Consider the following 16,529-nt stretch of genomic DNA (forward strand, 5'->3'; position numbering starts at 1 on the left):
ATCGAGAGGAATTGAGAGGAAAACGGGAGTTTGTGTAGTCTGGGGTGCTTCGTCCAGCACGGCTCCAAACAATGGTGTCCTTATTGGCTGTCAAAAATGAAATGTACCCCGCCGTGACGCACTCACGCACTCGTACACAACTCCTATTGTCTTTTTGAGAGTGAACTGATACGTATTTGAGTGACTTCCTTTCAGCGCGCGTGCTGAGGCCGTTTTGCTCTGGACAACTTACAGGCCAGTGAGGCCAGAGAGAAGGGCAGAGAGAAGGGCAGAGACAGGACATTGACCTTTTGAGGGATGTGCTCCATTCGTTCACAAGGCACAAGGTGGACTTTTGAGTTCAATCTTAATGGACATTTTCTTATGGCAAAATATGTGTAGGGAGCCTGTTAGGATTCAATTTTAACTCTATAGCACCACCTACCCCACAATATTCCATCGTGGAATATTGCCATCAGTGCTCATTAATGATAGCATCCTATTTATGTAGACTGCAGAGGGTGTCACTCTCACAGAACGGACAAAGGTAGGCTCGCATAACACAATAATGCGATGTTTTGTGAATAAACTGTCTACATTCCTAATAAATCATCAGTCAGGATGACTGCCAGAAGCTCAAGCCATTGGCTGATCCAGGGTCATAATGTAACAGGTGAGGTAGCCTACCGTAGCACTGTAAACCTGACTGGAAATTCCAGGGGAATCCCGTCTAGGTTTTTTCCCTTCCATTTAGCGGAGGTATACTGTTTTACTGGAAACGTGCGGACAAGACAGCGTGGCATTACACGTCTGTAAGAGAGAACTTATTAACTTGATTCTGACAGCAACTCTAGAGACCTCAGTCGCACTGCTGTCAATGCCTTCGCGCGATGCCAGGGTTGCTGCTCCGCGTCACGGCGATAGGCTCCTCGTCCAGAAGCCAGCCCACAGAAAATAAAGGGAGGAAGCTTTATGGGACTTTCAGCAGCGCATTGAGCGCAGCAGTCTCTCACCTGACGAGACAACGTTATCTTGGTTTGTGACTAGTTCTTGGATTTCACTTTTAGTTGTATTTTTGGTGCATGTTTTTAATAAGCGAGCAATCATGAATCAAGTAAGTAGATTGATCTGTTGTGTGTTTCTCTGACTGTTATTGGATAGTCATTATGATTTTGTCACTAATGGACTGACACTGATGACATTGACAAATGGCATTAACCTACAAACAGTAGTGTCTAGGGAAATGTGGTACATTTACACGTTGTAATTGTATTCATTATTTTTCAGTGTTGTGTATGATGAAACATAAAGTGCTATATTTTAATTTAAAGATATTTGCAGAGATCATCTCCGATTTTCAGTTTTTGTGTTATATTTTGGTGGCAGTAGACTATGACAAACTACAGTTTGTAAAACTATACAATTTAACCCCAAAAAATGTTAAATCGCATTATCTGGTGTTACAATCTGTAGCTAGTTTGAGATTCCTGAATCTCTTGAAAATGATTGAGTTTATAAAGAGTCAAGCTCAGGGTTCTGCATTAGAGACTAATCTGATTAGTTCATAAATAACAACCTTTGTAGAATAACTATTGATCAGAAAAGTCGCTAATGCTGAACGCTGAGTTTGACTCTCTTTATAAACACAAGCATTTTCAAGAGATTCATGATGTATTCCTCTGCACTCTCAGGAGAATTTCACTCGAAATGAGCTGACTGTGACATATTTTCTTCCTGCAGAAGAAAATCCAGAAAGTCCACTTCTTTTTTGGGGGGGGGTCCCCCAGGGGGGGGTCCCCCTCCCCTCTTTTAGATCTGCTCACAGCCAGCACTGTGGATTTAGACATGGGTCTACCAGAGAACGGTTAACTATTTACTGTCCTAAATATGTTGAAATAAGGGACCTGTCATGGAAAAAACACAATCTTTGCCGAAGTCTTATAGTGTTGTGTTAGCTGTTGCAACTACTGAGCAATGCTGATGTGATAGTGAGCTGCTTTGCTTCATCCCTTAATATGATCCTGATGACAGATACGGTATTAGAGCTCATTGTTCAAAGCCAACACTGAGATTGGAAGCCTTGATTGAGATGAAACCTGGCCCATCAAGGACACCGAAGGGCGAAATCACCTGTTGTTTCATTTTTCCTCGTAAATGAGGAAATAATTGAGGGGGAAAAAAACAGCCTTTCCAAAGTAATCGTAATTACTCGTACAGGTATTTCCTATGCTGCTAATATGTTTTATTGGATTCACATTCCCATGTCGCCAGTCTCCATAACACCATCGCTCTCAGGACAGTTTCTGTCCTCAAGGAAAGTTACACAAAACTGTGTGTTTTTGGGGCCCTTCCAACATTATTGGGCCTCTCCTCTAACCACTGCCTTCATTGAGTGGCCTTAGGCCCAGGATGGAGACGGAGAGGAGCCCCTCATATCTGACACATCTTGACGGCAGTCCTGGCCTCTCTGCAGTAGCTCGATGCCCGCTCTCTCCCTTCTGACCTTCAGAGAAGAGACAAGATGTCTTCAGAGAGGGGACTTTGGACCCAGTGAAGTCTTTAATTACACACTATCGTGTTCAGTTCAACAGTTCAAACTTATTCTAAGCCTTTTTCTCAGTCTCTAAAATGTTAAATAGCTGGAGGTCAAGCCTGAGTGTAGGCCGATTCAAGACATGAGAGTAAAGAGGGTTGTTTGTTGATTTGGCTAACAAACAACACATTAGCGTCATACATATCCAGCCAATCCAGAAGGACATGGTGTACAAGCTTTTGAAGTTTATCTGTGTCAAGAGAGATGAGACCCTCGATAGTGTGTGTAAACAAAACAGAAATGCCTGGCCTGGCTGGTGAGTTGTGCTGTTGGCCCGTTGCAGAGGTGGAGGGGAGGGGACCAAGGGGGACCTGTCCCTTTTGTCTGCTACTTGGTCCTGGACGAGACAGGAAGTAGAGTTAGTCTGGGAAAGTGGTCCCCGTATCTCCCCCAGTGATCTAACTGCTGCTTTCATAATGGCTCCTCTGATTAGGTTATAATTAGAGCAGGAATTACAATGTGGCTTTAGTAGCTAAATAGATGAGGAGGTGTGGGAGAGCGGGATGGATAACAAGGAGGGCTGTCCACGGGACCACTTGTTACATCCAATCTCAAAAAAGCTTATCAGACATCTGTGTTACTAGTGTCACCAACTGTCGCCAGTGCCACATGCTCACACAACTCGGTTTGTCAACATCATGCTTCATGTTGATGTCCCTCCGTGAATATCTGTGCATTTAGCAAGCCATCGTTCATGAGACTTTGTGTTTTCTACCAGAAGTCAAAGATGGGCCTATCATTTGCTTTGCAGAACTATTCCGTATCTCTTTAGTTTCCTTGTTGTCATGCCGCTAGTTGGGCTTGCTTCCTGTTGTTTGCTCATATGCGTTTTCTGCATGTCATGACCTTGAACCAAATGGGTAAAATATAACTTCATTAGTAAGGGTGTGTAATAACACATTTATAACCAGAGTCACATGTAGGCTTATTCTGTCACATCACTTATATAGCCCATGTTGTGTAAAGAAAAATGAAATGGTTCACTGTTACATAATATCCCTTTCCACAAACCGGTCATCAGTTGTCTGTCTCAGTCGTAGCAGTGTCCTTCGCCCCTTGGTTAACATCCCCTCCCTAGACAGGTGGGTACTTTTCCATGCTGGCGACCTGGTCTAAATAAGTACAGCTGTGTATATCGCTCTTATATGGTATCACAATATTCTCAGTGTGGTTCCCCTGGAGGTTGGCTCTCTAATTGCACAGGGAAACCTTAAACGCTTTAGCCACCACATGGAAAAAGCATCCAGACGCATTGACATTCTAAAACACTTAGGGAAGCCAGAAAACAATAGGTCCTCTTTAGGAATTCAAAACACGCTGACCGTAATCATTTGTGTAAAGCCATTCATGTTATTGTGAAACATCACGAATCAAGTCATTTTTTTCCAAATCTGACATGGAACGTGTTTTAGAATATGTTATATCCAAGCTAATCATTCATCATGTTTGACTTAGTTTTTACTTTACCCAGAATTCATCAAGGAATTTTCATTGATTAGAACAAAAACAATACTTTTTTTTGTTTGTCTCAAGTATCGGTAGGAGTAGGTAGGAGAGCATTGTAAATTGGTGAGCGAAGGAGGTCTCAGGATTTTCCATTGATAAATTCAGGACTTCCCACTCAAATGTTCTCAAATGCCACTTTCATTTCCCCCCCAAATAAGTGCACGGAACTAGCGGCCTCCATCATTACCCTAAAGCTTTTGAACACACACACAGAGGAAGTGATTCAGCGTTGTCCCTTCCCCTTGTCACCAGCCGTAAATACCGCAAGGCTCTCGGTGTGGGAGGAAGCCCATAGAGAGGAACAAATAGGTTTTCTTGAAAAGGGTCAAAGGGCATCAAAGACTATAGCGCATAAACAAGTAGAACAATGATCTGAAACCTAATAAAATAGCCCCAGATCCTGGATCTTAGCCACATGACCATAATAACGTAGCACATCTATTCATAACCGCCTTCCCACCCAAATGGAAGCAGGGTTAGGGTTTCCATGGTGATTCCTGTTTGGGTGGTAAGGCGGACGGTTACATGTTAATGCTTTACCAGATAGACTCTTTATAGAGAATGATTGTTGTTAACCATCCAATATATGAACTCTCCCGTTACCCGACACAAGGGGGGGCAGTAACATTGGGTGAACAGATGACTTATCTTAAACTGTATATCTGAGTTACTTTAGTAACTGTCTTTATTAGCTGTGTCAGAATAAATCTTATCAGGTAGCCTAGTATAATGAACAAAGAAAGATGTGTGACACTGCATTTATCAGTTCCATTCAGGCCAAATTTTATGGAAGCATCTCTTGGAAAAGGTCCCCTGTAATCATTCTACATCTCTCTCTCTCTCTCTCTCTGTTCCTTAGTTTAACCCGCAAGTGGAATCATGCCCATCCTCAAGAACCTCCCAGCGCGGCTGAAGGGAGGCAGCAGGGTGAACGGGGAGTTGGAGAACACGCGTGGCGAGCTGATCCTTCGCAAAATGAGCCTGAAGCTGAGCCCCTTTGAGGTGCCCAGTGACAATGAGGAATGGGCTCAGGCACACTCACTCCTGGACGGGGGCACACCCCGAGACCGTAACCCCTTCGAGGACGAGGAGGATGAGAATGAGGCAAATGAGGAGAGACGTGGCGGCTCAGGGAGGAGTTCGTTCAAGGGCACCCTGGACCGGATCCGAGGTGTCTCCCCACTAAAGACTCTGGGCAAGCTGGGCAAGGGGCTCCGTATGTCAGGACGCAGTAAGGGCACTGCCACCCCTTCCCCTCAGGGGTCCGTTGCAAGCACCCCCACCTCAGAGAAGAAGAAGAAGGGTCGACGGAGCTCAGAGGGAAGCTTACTCAGGTACGAGAGGTGTAGAGGGAAGCTTACTCAGGTACGAGAGGTGTAGAGGGAAGCTTACTCAGGTACGAGAGGTGTAGAGGGAAGCTTACTCAGGTACGAGAGGTGTAGAGGGAAGCTTACACAGGTACGAGAGGTGTAGAGGGAAGCTTACTCAGGTACGAGAGGTGTAGAGGGAAGCTTACACAGGTACGAGAGGTGTAGAGGGAAGCTTACTCAGGTACGAGAGGTGTAGAGGGAAGCTTACTCAGTTACGAGAGGTGTAGAGGAAAGCTGTTGAGGTGGTTTAGTAGAGGATGTTGAGCTCAGCCCACGCCTCCTATAACCTAACCCCCTTAAGATAAATAAAGGTTCAATAAAATAAAAAATTAACCCTTAACTGCGCACAGATTTGCAGGGAAGTGCAGGGAGAGCCTTCGCAAGGAAAGCCTGCCCAACGGGGAGCTGTGCTCAGAGAGCGAGGGGGGCGACTCTTCCAGCCGACGGCTCTCCTTCATGAAGATGGTGGGCCTGGGCAAGCTGAATAGGGGGTCCATGGCCGACCACTCGTCTCATGAAGAGGAGGTGGTGGAGGAGGAAGTGGTGGAGGAGGTGAAGCCAAGGGAGCCCCTCTCAGGTAAGGACAGCCCTCAGTGGAGCACTGGGTTCCGAAGGGTCAGCCAGTGTGCACTGGGATCCACTCTGAAGGATTCCAACGGGGGTCACATGATGACTGTCAATGACTGTTGATTGGTAACAGTAAGGTCATGCTAGCTCACCATTACATTTGAGGAGTTAAGATACTGGTCAAATTAATGGAGATCGTGGCTAATAATAACCCATTTACCCAATAATAACCCATTTACCCAATAATAACCCATTTACCCAATAATAACCCAAACATTTCAACTGTTATTTTGCCTTGGATTATATCACTAAATCACATTTTAACCAATGAGTAAAACCACTCAGGTCAAACACAACAGACAGAGACGCACTCTATGCGCCAAGTTAGTTGATAGTTATGGCCCAGGTTTACTTCAGTTCAGCTGGGCGTTCCATGTGTCACAGATCTACGATACAACAGTGTCAGCCTCCCTTCCAGTAAACAATCATTCCCGCCATAATCCCTGCAGTATGTTACTATTTTCACCACGGGGATGATGCTATCAATGTCTCAATGTCTGGGCTATTTTTGGACACTTTGGAAACAATGGGAGAAAGATGTCGCTGGGATAGAGGAGACCAGGTCCAACTAGGCCACGGCTGAGAGATGCGGTCATCCCCATGCAGGAGGACCAACCAAAGGATTTCCCACAGAAATGTTTGATGTAGGGTGGTGTTGTGGTGCTGTTGGGACCTTATTCACTATTACGCTGGCCTTCCTCGCCGTTAAATATGTGCTGTTCCGTTACCCACCTCTGTTCATTAAACGGCATCTCCGGTATGAAAGAGTATAATTAGCACACAAACCACACTACGGGGTTGCTTGAAAAGGTACTCCATTATGCTTAGAATATCCAATGTTGCAAGAAGAAGAAGAAAAAAAGGTTGTATTGAATAATTATTGTACAATGATTGTCTGACGATAGGTCTGTTAAATATTTGTAAAGCACAGAACTTGATTCCGCGAGTCTGAACTTAACCCAGAGCTTAATGGTCGGGATAGTGTGTGAGCACTCAGTAATGGTGTTCCCCTCATGTCAGCTCTGCTAGAGATCAGCTTTCATGTTTAATACCAACAGGTTGTGCCTGTCTCTCTGTGTGAGGAGGAAAGATAAGGCTGATGGTGGCAGCAACAGCCCCCGCATTTGTTTTTGTTATGATCAAGAATGCAGAGGGCCAGTTAGCCAGCTTTACGAAGAGCACAGAAACTGCTGAGAGCTCAGGATCAGACATGTCCACTCTTTGTCCTGGCCTTTCAGTAAGCAAGCAGTCCAAATACCATCTTATCACGCTCAAAATATCACTGAGATGTGTTGTTTACAGGCTGTTGACTTCATGCCTCCATTGCTAAGACCCAGAGGACACGTCGCGCGTTCGGAGGCTTTGTGTCGATGCTGCTTCTCCGTGCTCATGCCATTTCACCTGCACCACTGGGCCCCATGACGTATCTGAGACTAGTGAAGCAGGACAGAATGGCCTTATCGCCTTAGGAGTTCAGCCATACAGGCTGTCACGTCGAAGCTCTACACCATTACACCTCGCCCCGGGGATCCATGCATGAGTGCCGTACGGAGAGAGTGATGAAGGAGGGATCCACGGAGGAGGAATGGGATGCGTGCTCCACTGCATTTCAACCATGTGTGTTATTTCTTGGGTGAACCCCCTAGCTGACGCACAGCGAACAGGCCTTTTTTTTGTTGGTATATTTGATTGTGTTTGTTAGGGGAAAAACACGGAGCTTTCTGGCATTGTTCTCTCAGCTGTCAGCACAAACTGTTGGTGGTTGTTATCCCCCCCCCCCCTGCAGATTTCTTTCATTAATTTCCTCATGCCACAAAACTGAAACTTCTCCTATTTTAAAGGTCTTTTCAGGGTTGTGTTGAGGCTGGTAAATATTTAACATCATCATTTTCTTACAAGAGGGTTCAATAGCAGTAGCAGTAACATTCTCACCAGGCCCTCCCTCTGTAAAGAGACGGGCCCTCCTTCAACATGGAGAAAGCTTTTGTTCCTTGAGGCTGTTTGTTTCTGGACTGGTCCTTGTAAAAGAGCCAGGAGCGAAGGCAAAACAGGACGGACAGTTTATGTTTGTGGACATCGGTATTGTGGTGTTCATTACAAAAAGAAACCAGTATGTGCTCGGCTAAGTAGACTGTGTGACTGTGCTCAAGTGTCAGGAAATACCTCAGTAATGGAGAGTGAGTGACTATTTAGACTCTTTGCCAACTGTTTCAGACGTATTGAAAGAGAAATGTTCATGATCCGCCAACCGAATAGGGAGTGTGCTGATATTAAATGATTCAAGACAGGATATAGACAAGGATACAGACATAAACTATATTGAAACTAAGGAAACATGTATTCATATGCGAAACCGCAGTACATCTTGCAACCCATCCGTGCCTTGAAAGTAAAGCAGTTCAATCTGTGTAGCCTGAAAGAACACAAAGCTATAGCAACCTCAACACTGCTCCCTGTACCTCCACATGGGATTTTCCCTTCAGTCTTCTTCCAATCAGATGAATGTGGCCACCAACCTGGCCTCAAGTATTCAGAAAGCTAGGGTCGGATTACAACATATTCTGACCAAGCCTTCAGCCCACAGCCCCCTGCCCCAACCCAGCTCCCCCATCATTGTCAGCCCTAGCTGGTGAACCAGCTAACATGGTAGCCATGATCTCAATGAGTCATAGCCCTCTGATTGTCTGGGTGGATCCACATTGGATTGAGTTCATAGCATCCAAGAGCTCCTTGATAACAGGGCCATATAGGCGGTGCAGGCCACTGCCTTCAAATCAAATCAAATCAAATTTTATTTGTCACATACACATGGTTAGCAGATGTTAATGCGAGTGTAGCGAAATGCTTGTGCTTCTAGTTCCGACAATGCAGTGATAACCAACAAGTAATCTAACTAACAATTCCAAAACTACTGTCTTATACACAGTGTAAGGGGATAAGGAATATGTACATAAGGATATGTGAATGAGTGATGGTACAGAGCAGCATACAGTAGATGGTATCGAGTACAGTATATACATATGAGATGAGTATGTAGACAAAGTAAACAAAGTGGCATAGTTAAAGTGGCTAGTGACATAAGAATGCAGTCGATGATCTAGAGTACAGTATATACATATGCATATGAGATGAATAGTGTAGGGTAAGTAACATTATATAAGGTAGCATTGTTTAAAGTGGCTAGTGATATATTTACATCATTTCCCATCAATTCCCATTATTAAAGTGGCTGGAGTTGGGTCAGTGTCAATGACAGTGTGTTGGCAGCAGCCACTCAATGTTAGTGATTGCTGTTTAACAGTCTGATGGCCTTGAGATAGAAGCTGTTTTTCAGTCTCTCGGTCCCAGCTTTGATGCACCTGTACTGACCTCGCCTTCTGGATGATAGCGGGGTGAACAGGCAGTGGTTTGGGTGGTTGATGTCCTTGATGATCTTTATGGCCTTCCTGTAACATCGGGTGGTGTAGGTGTCCTGGAGGGCAGGTAGTTTGCCCCGGTGATGCGTTGTGCAGACCTCACTACCCTCTGGAGAGCCTTACGGTTGAGGGCGGAGCAGTTGCCGTACCAGGCGGTGATACAGCCCGCCAGGATGCTCTCGATTGTGCATCTGTAGAAGTTTGTGAGTGCTTTTGGTGACAAGCCGAATTTCTTCAGCCTCCTGAGGTTGAAGAGGCGCTGCTGCGCCTTCTTCACGACGCTGTCAGTGTGAGTGGACCAATTCAGTTTGTCTGTGATGTGTATGCCGAGGAACTTAAAACTTGCTACCCTCTCCACTACTGATCCATCGATGTGGATAGGGGGGTGTTCCCTCTGCTGTTTCCTGAAGTCCACAATCATCTCCTTAGTTTTGTTGACGTTGAGTGTGAGGTTATTTTCCTGACACCACACTGCCTTGTGAATGATTTCCAGGCCTTGCCAAATGACAACCCCAAGGCCCCTGGACCATAAAACCATAGCTAGCGCTGGCTCATGTCCTGCAATACCTGCTGTGAAAACTGTGTCGGGATCCTAGCAACTAATGGCTATATTAGCCATGATGAAATGCATGCTGCTTCCTCTCATATTCAATATATGACCTTGAAACACAGCAGTTGTAACACTGTCAGTTTAAAGTGTCCGTGTGCCAAAAGTAACAGGTGTTTTCATACCTCACTGTGGCAAATAGAAATGCAGTATAACAAGCAATCAGTTAGGGAAATAAAAGACGAAGAAATGAAGCTGGGCAGAGCTGCCTTTTCTGCCAGTGACAACCCAGGGAGTGAATTTGTCCTATCATCTGATTAGTGTTTGTTTTGTTACTGTCGGTCGAACGTCCAGAGCAATGAGGAGAAAGGGGAATCTGAGTGCAGTGCACTACCGACTCCCAGGATGAGTTAATGTGATCAGTCCCAGCCCTGCTGGGATGTGTGCTGACGGGAGGGAGTGACTGGGGAGGAGGCCTCTCTGTCTCTGGGCCTCCGCTCACTTCGCATAGACGCCATGTCACTCTCCATCCGGAGGGACAACCAAGGCCTGGAGGGCTGGCCTGGGACCAAAGGCTTTCTCAGGACAGGGCTAGGACAGGGCCTGGCTCGCTTTGTTGTGGCTGAGCTTGGGATTGTGGAGAAAGGGATGGAATGAGAGGGTGGGAAGGGAAGGGGGGAACAGATTTGACCCAGCTGTGCCCGCAGGAGTATGGGGGAGTTTGGTGGAGCTGTGGGGAGGTTGTTGGATGCTCCCCTGCTTATTAGATTTTTAGCTTTTGGAGGAAAATATTTATCTGCCTCGCACACGCTGAGATGTGAAGACAGGCAGGCTGCCTCTAGCCTGGTCCCAGATCTGTTTAGCATAGACAACTACCATAGCAGTTGGCTCTACTAAAGCGCTAACAGATCTGGGACCAGGCTAGGCTGCTTCTGTTTTAGATAAAGGCTGAATGGGTACCAGAGAATGGGAGAGGTTGAGTTTCTACAGCTCAGGTGTCCACATACAGTTCCCATAGAAAGCCTGCAGAGGACCAATTTCGTGATATCCAATTGGTAGTTACAGTCTTGTCCCATCTCTGCAACTCCTCTACAGACTCAAGAGAGGCGAAGATACAGTTTAAAGGGAACATGTGATGCTGCTTTGAATTCACTGGAGAGAGAAGTGTTGTTTTTTGGAGTCGAGGAAGGAGGCTCATATTTGCCTTGCTTGGCACCCCCGGACAATAGAGCCCCGCCAGGCTCTGTGCAGCGTGGCTGGAGAGCGTCTCGATGGCAGTTCTACAGGTGCGTTCTTACCCTGCATCATTTGAATAGAGAGTACACTACATATCACTACATATTGATTTTACTACTTTTGGGAAGAAAAAAAACAACAACATTTCCCCCTAAATTCCTCAAGGTAAAGTTCCATAATATCTGCCATAGCCGCAGACTTCATAGAGATCCCATAGGCGGCCCTGGCAGCATTATAACTTTTGTGGTTTGCACTGAGGAAGGGTGGTGTCACTGCTATACATTAGCTGGGTATGTTCTGTATGGCAGGCTTAGGGGCCAAGTGCCTTGGAACAAAAGACCAGTGTTCCCATGTACTGTTTAGCTTAGCTAAGCGTCTGTGGAACTGCCCCTTCCAGGCCAATCTGTGCATTTAATGATCCCCGAATAGGCCGTCAAATCTGTGCAAAGCCCTCAAACATCTGGCATGCCAGTGCTGGTGTTCTTTCAAGGGGATACGTTATAGGGCCTCAACAAAAAAACAAAAAAAAACATCTCTACTCAAAGTGAGGGCCACTGACTTCTCACCTTAACGTGGTGATTGTGAGCAGGCCGAGCCACGGCGGACGGTTACTCCCTCTCTGTGACGCGTCGTCACCAGCCACACCACGCTCTGTCTGTGGGCAGACCACCATCATGTGGAAGACGTGGTGTCTTCCACATCACAAGGGAAGATGAACAGTCCTTTTCCACCTCCCGCTCTCTTTAAGGGAGATGTGCCTGGCTGAATTATGTTTTATATGCGTTGGCAGGCAGCTTTGGAAATGATGGAGTGATGTTGGGGGGGACGGGTATGGGCGGTGTCATGGCATCACTTCTCTTCCTCAAGCGGGACAGGGAAGGATGAGCAAGGCGATAGGCCGGCAGTGGCGCGCCCCCGCATCCTCTAGTTCCTTTATGGGAACAGGGAGAAATAACGGGCAACTCAGCACGGCAGTGGAAGCCGTGAGGTTCCCGAACAGAGCAAGAGGGGCGGTTATTTACACAGCTGATCTGTGACGCACCATAGCAGTGGTTCAATGTGCTTCTTAGGCCAATAAGAGAGAGTCCCCAAAGTGGTGTCATGTCAACGCCCCAGCCCCACACCTCCCTGCCCCTTTTCCTAGGGTCGTTGTGTTCAGTCACCACGCCAATTAAATGTAGGAGGAGGAAATTACATCATTTCCTGCCATGCTGCTGGGCTTGCAGGACAACAGCATGTGAATTGCTATCCGGCTGTCCAGAGACACAAATGACTTATGCAAGCAGATCGGGAGCCTTATTGAGTTTGAAACCTGATGCTGAGACACACAGCAGCCCATTCACTAGCATATACAGTAAACAGACATGGCTGACTCCTCCTGCTTCTCATCAGACAGCTAACCTTCTCCTCCCAGTGCTATGCTCATGCCCCAGTCACCTCACTTAGGCTGGGCGGTATGCAGAGACAAGCATCTCCAAACACTCTAGGACACAGTGATTCACTACACTGACCCCTCTAATCACATTGTGTGATTACTGTAAAAATTGTAAAAACCCTACCTACCCCCTTGCACTTATCACACAGAATGTGCAAACAGCTCTTTTGAGTTTTCTTTTGTGTAAACTATTGTTACACAATAGCGCTCCATGCATGTTGCACAAGCAAGCATTCAATGCATGTATGTTTATTTGTCAAACTGTAGTCAGCTGCTTTGGGTGTAAGGGCTGGATTTATAAAGGTGTAGTTGTACCGTACTCCATTAGCTTGGGCCCACAACTTGCTCACCTTCATAAAACTGAGTGGTTTGTTGTTGCGGTAAAACCTGGTAATACATACTTTGACGTGTTCCTTGGCGTATAGAGCTTAGCAACTTTAAATATGTCTGTATTGAAATATGCATACAGCTAGCTTCATTGCTTTGCAGGTGTGATTGGAAAGCTTCCTCCATCCACCATTCCGTTTCAGGTACTAGGAACACTTTCAGGTACTAGGAACACTTTCAGGTACTGGGAACACTTTCAGGTACTGGGAACACTTTCAGGTACTAGGAACACTTTCAGGTACTAGGAACACTTTCAGGTACTAGGAACACTTTCAGGTACTGGGAACACTTTCAGGTACTAGGAACACTTTCAGGTACTGGGAACACTTTCAGGTACTGGGAACACTTTCAGGTACTAGGAACACTTTCAGGTACTGGGAACACTTTCAGGTACTAGGAACACTTTCAGGTACTAGGAACACTTTCAGGTACTGGGAACACTTTCAGGTACTGGGAACACTTTCAGGTACTGGGAACACTTTCAGGTACTAGGAACACTTTCAGGTACTAGGAACACTTTCAGGTACTAGGAACACTTTCAGGTACTGGGAACACTTTCAGGTACTAGGAACACTTTCAGGTACTAGGAACACTGGGAACACTTTCAGGTACTGGGAACACTTTCAGGTACTAGGAATACTTTCAGGTACTAGGAACACTTTCAGGTACTGGTAACACTTTCAGGTACTAGGAACACTTTCAGGTACTGGGAACACTTTCAGGTACTGGGAACACTTTCAGGTACTGGGAACACTTTCAGGTACTAGGAACACTTTCAGGTACTAGGAACACTTTCAGGTACTGGGAACACTTTCAGGTACTGGGAACACTTTCAGGTACTAGGAACACTTTCAGGTACTGGGAACACTTTCAGGCACTGGGAACACTTTTAGGTACTAGGAACACTTTCAGGTACTGGGAACACTTTCAGGTACTAGGAACACTTTCAGGTACTGGGAACACTTTCAGGTACTAGGAACACTTTCAGGTACTGGGAACACTTTCAGGTACTGGGAACACTTTCAGGTACTGGGAACACTTTCAGGTACTAGGAACACTTTCAGGTACTAGGAACACTTTCAGGTACTGGGAACACTTTCAGGTACTGGGAACACTGTTGATGGCTGATCTATGGATTGGTCAGTTAATGAGCAACTTAGAATGGGAGACCGTTCCCCATTTGTCCTAATGTTCTCTTGAACTTCTGCTATGCTTTTGTTACCCACCAGATCCCACCATGCGGAGAGAGGCACTTTTGCCAGCCAACTCCCATAACCACAATAAGTTAATCAACAAGTGTACTTCACCATCCGATAAACGCTGACTGAACTTTGGTCTGAAATGCCATCATGGGGCCCAGGCATGAAGAGCATTTCAAAGCTCTCTGCTCTAGAAAAACCATCAACACCTAAACGGGTGTATTCCTGTAAAATTATGGTTTTGTTTAGCACATAAGACTGTTTATTGGAATGAACTATGTAAATGAGTCTGTTTCATTTCGCATTTGCTTTCAGTAAGTGAGGTCATGTGAAAAGGACTCCAGGAGCCTTACAGTATGTTGGCCAATTACATTAGGGCAGCACAACCAGGGACTGAGTCAAAGACATGAAGTAGGGCTTGGTCTCAGGGACGTCATGCACCCATTATTTTCGAGGTGTCACGAAGTACTTTGAGGATGGATGGGTGGAGAATTTAGCATTTTTCAGAGTTTCTCCCCTCCTCAAGAAACCAACTCTCGACCCCTCTGACGTCAGAAAACTACAGACCATTATCCCCCCGCACCACTCTGATTCAGAGGGGTTGGGTTAAATGCGGAAGACACATTTCGGGTTGAATGTATTCAGTTGTGCAACTGATTAGGTATCCCCCTTTCCCCTTCTTTTTTTCTTTCCAAAACACATGAGCCTGCTGTCTCTGACCAACTCTCTCATTATCAGTCATGCTTCAAGACTGGTCACTCAACCGAGACTGCTTCCCTCTGTGTTACGGATGCTCTCCACACTGCCAAAGCAGTTGACTCTCTCTCCTCTGTTCTCATCCTCATAGATCTATCTGCTGCCTTCCACAACGTGAACCATCAGGTCCTCCTCTCCACCCTCTCAGGGCTGGGCGTCTCAGGCTCTGTCAGGTCCTCCTCTCCACCCTCTCAGGGCTGGGCGTCTCAGGCTCTGTCAGGTCCTCCTCTCCACCCTCTCAGGGCTGGGCGTCTCAGGCTCTGTCAGGTCCTCCTCTCCACCCTCTCAGGGCTGGGCGTCTCAGGCTCTGTCAGGTCCTCCTCTCCACCCTCTCAGGGCTGGGCGTCTCAGGCTCTGTCAGGTCCTCCTCTCCACCCTCTCAGGGCTGGGCGTCTCAGGCTCTGTCAGGTCCTCCTCTCCACCCTCTCAGGGCTGGGCGTCTCAGGCTCTGTCAGGTCCTCTTCTCCACCCTCTCAGGGCTGGGCGTCTCAGGCTCTGTCAGGTCCTCCTCTCCACCCTCTCAGGGCTGGGCGTCTCAGGCTCTGTCAGGTCCTCCTCTCCACCCTCTCAGGGCTGGGCGTCTCAGGCTCTGTCAGGTCCTCCTCTCCACCCTCTCAGGGCTGGGCGTCTCAGGCTCTGTCAGGTCCTCCTCTCCACCCTCTCGGGGCTGGGCATCTCAGGCTCTGTCAGGTCCTCCTCTCCACCCTCTCGGGGCTGGGCGTCTCAGGCTCTGTCAGGTCCTCCTCTCCACCCTCTCGGGGCTGGGCGTCTCAGGCTCTGTCAGGTCCTCCTCTCCACCCTCTCTAGGCTGGGCGTCTCAGGCTCTGTCAGGTCCTCCTCTCCACCCTCTCAGGGCTGGGCGTCTCAGGCTCTGTCAGGTCCTCCTCTCCACCCTCTCAGGGCTGGGCGTCTCAGGCTCTGTCAGGTCCTCCTCGCCACCCTCTCAGGGCTGGGCGTCTCAGGCTCTGCACACTCTTGGATTGCATCCTACCTGTCAGGCTGCTCCTACCAGGTGGCGTGGAGAGGATCTGTGTCTGCACCAAGACATGCTAAGTAGAACCATAAAGGGTTCTTGGGTTTGTCCTGATAGGGGAACCCTTTTTTGGTGCTAGGTAGGACCCTTTGCATATATCATAAGGCCTTTCTTGGATGGCCTAGTTATACCCTAACACATCTGTGTTAGGACACTCCTGGTTTACAGGCCGCATCATGCCAAGTTAAGCTGGCTTGCAAAGTGACGTGTAATTCCTATCGGAATCCAGCCAGAGTTAGGATATCCAACACTGTTACCTTTTAACCATCCGCAACCTGCATTCAGAATGACTGCCAGGGCAGGGAAGATTGAATTCTCAATCATCTAAACTGGAACAACCATCTCAGTAACGGGTGCAATAAGCTCAACTACTAACCGATTGGATTAGTTTAGCCTGTTTATCTCTGTGTAGCATAAAATGATTCAACCAATCAATGTATATGCA

General features: G+C 46.9%; 1 protein-coding gene across 3 annotated transcripts in view; it reads left to right on the plus strand.

Moving 5' to 3' along the window:
* The window catches only part of LOC115141577 (tumor necrosis factor alpha-induced protein 2-like), a 35,752-nt gene that overhangs the window by 5,405 nt on the left and 13,818 nt on the right, over positions 1 to 16,529 (plus strand). Inside the window, exons 1-3 of one of the 3 annotated variants that reach the window (XM_029680577.2) lie at positions 803 to 1,014; positions 4,938 to 5,412; positions 5,799 to 6,025. In XM_029680577.2, coding sequence (XP_029536437.2) covers positions 4,958 to 5,412; positions 5,799 to 6,025 — 682 coding nt within the window. In that variant the 5' untranslated portion in view covers positions 803 to 1,014; positions 4,938 to 4,957. Of the gene's footprint in view, positions 1 to 802; positions 1,094 to 4,937; positions 5,413 to 5,798; positions 6,026 to 16,529 lie in introns of those variants that run through there. The other 2 variants (XM_029680575.2, XM_029680576.2) reach the window with 2 other exon arrangements.

This window comes from Oncorhynchus nerka, linkage group LG14 (assembly GCF_034236695.1).
Source record: "Oncorhynchus nerka isolate Pitt River linkage group LG14, Oner_Uvic_2.0, whole genome shotgun sequence".
In the NCBI taxonomy this organism is placed as follows: domain Eukaryota; kingdom Metazoa; phylum Chordata; class Actinopteri; order Salmoniformes; family Salmonidae; genus Oncorhynchus; species Oncorhynchus nerka.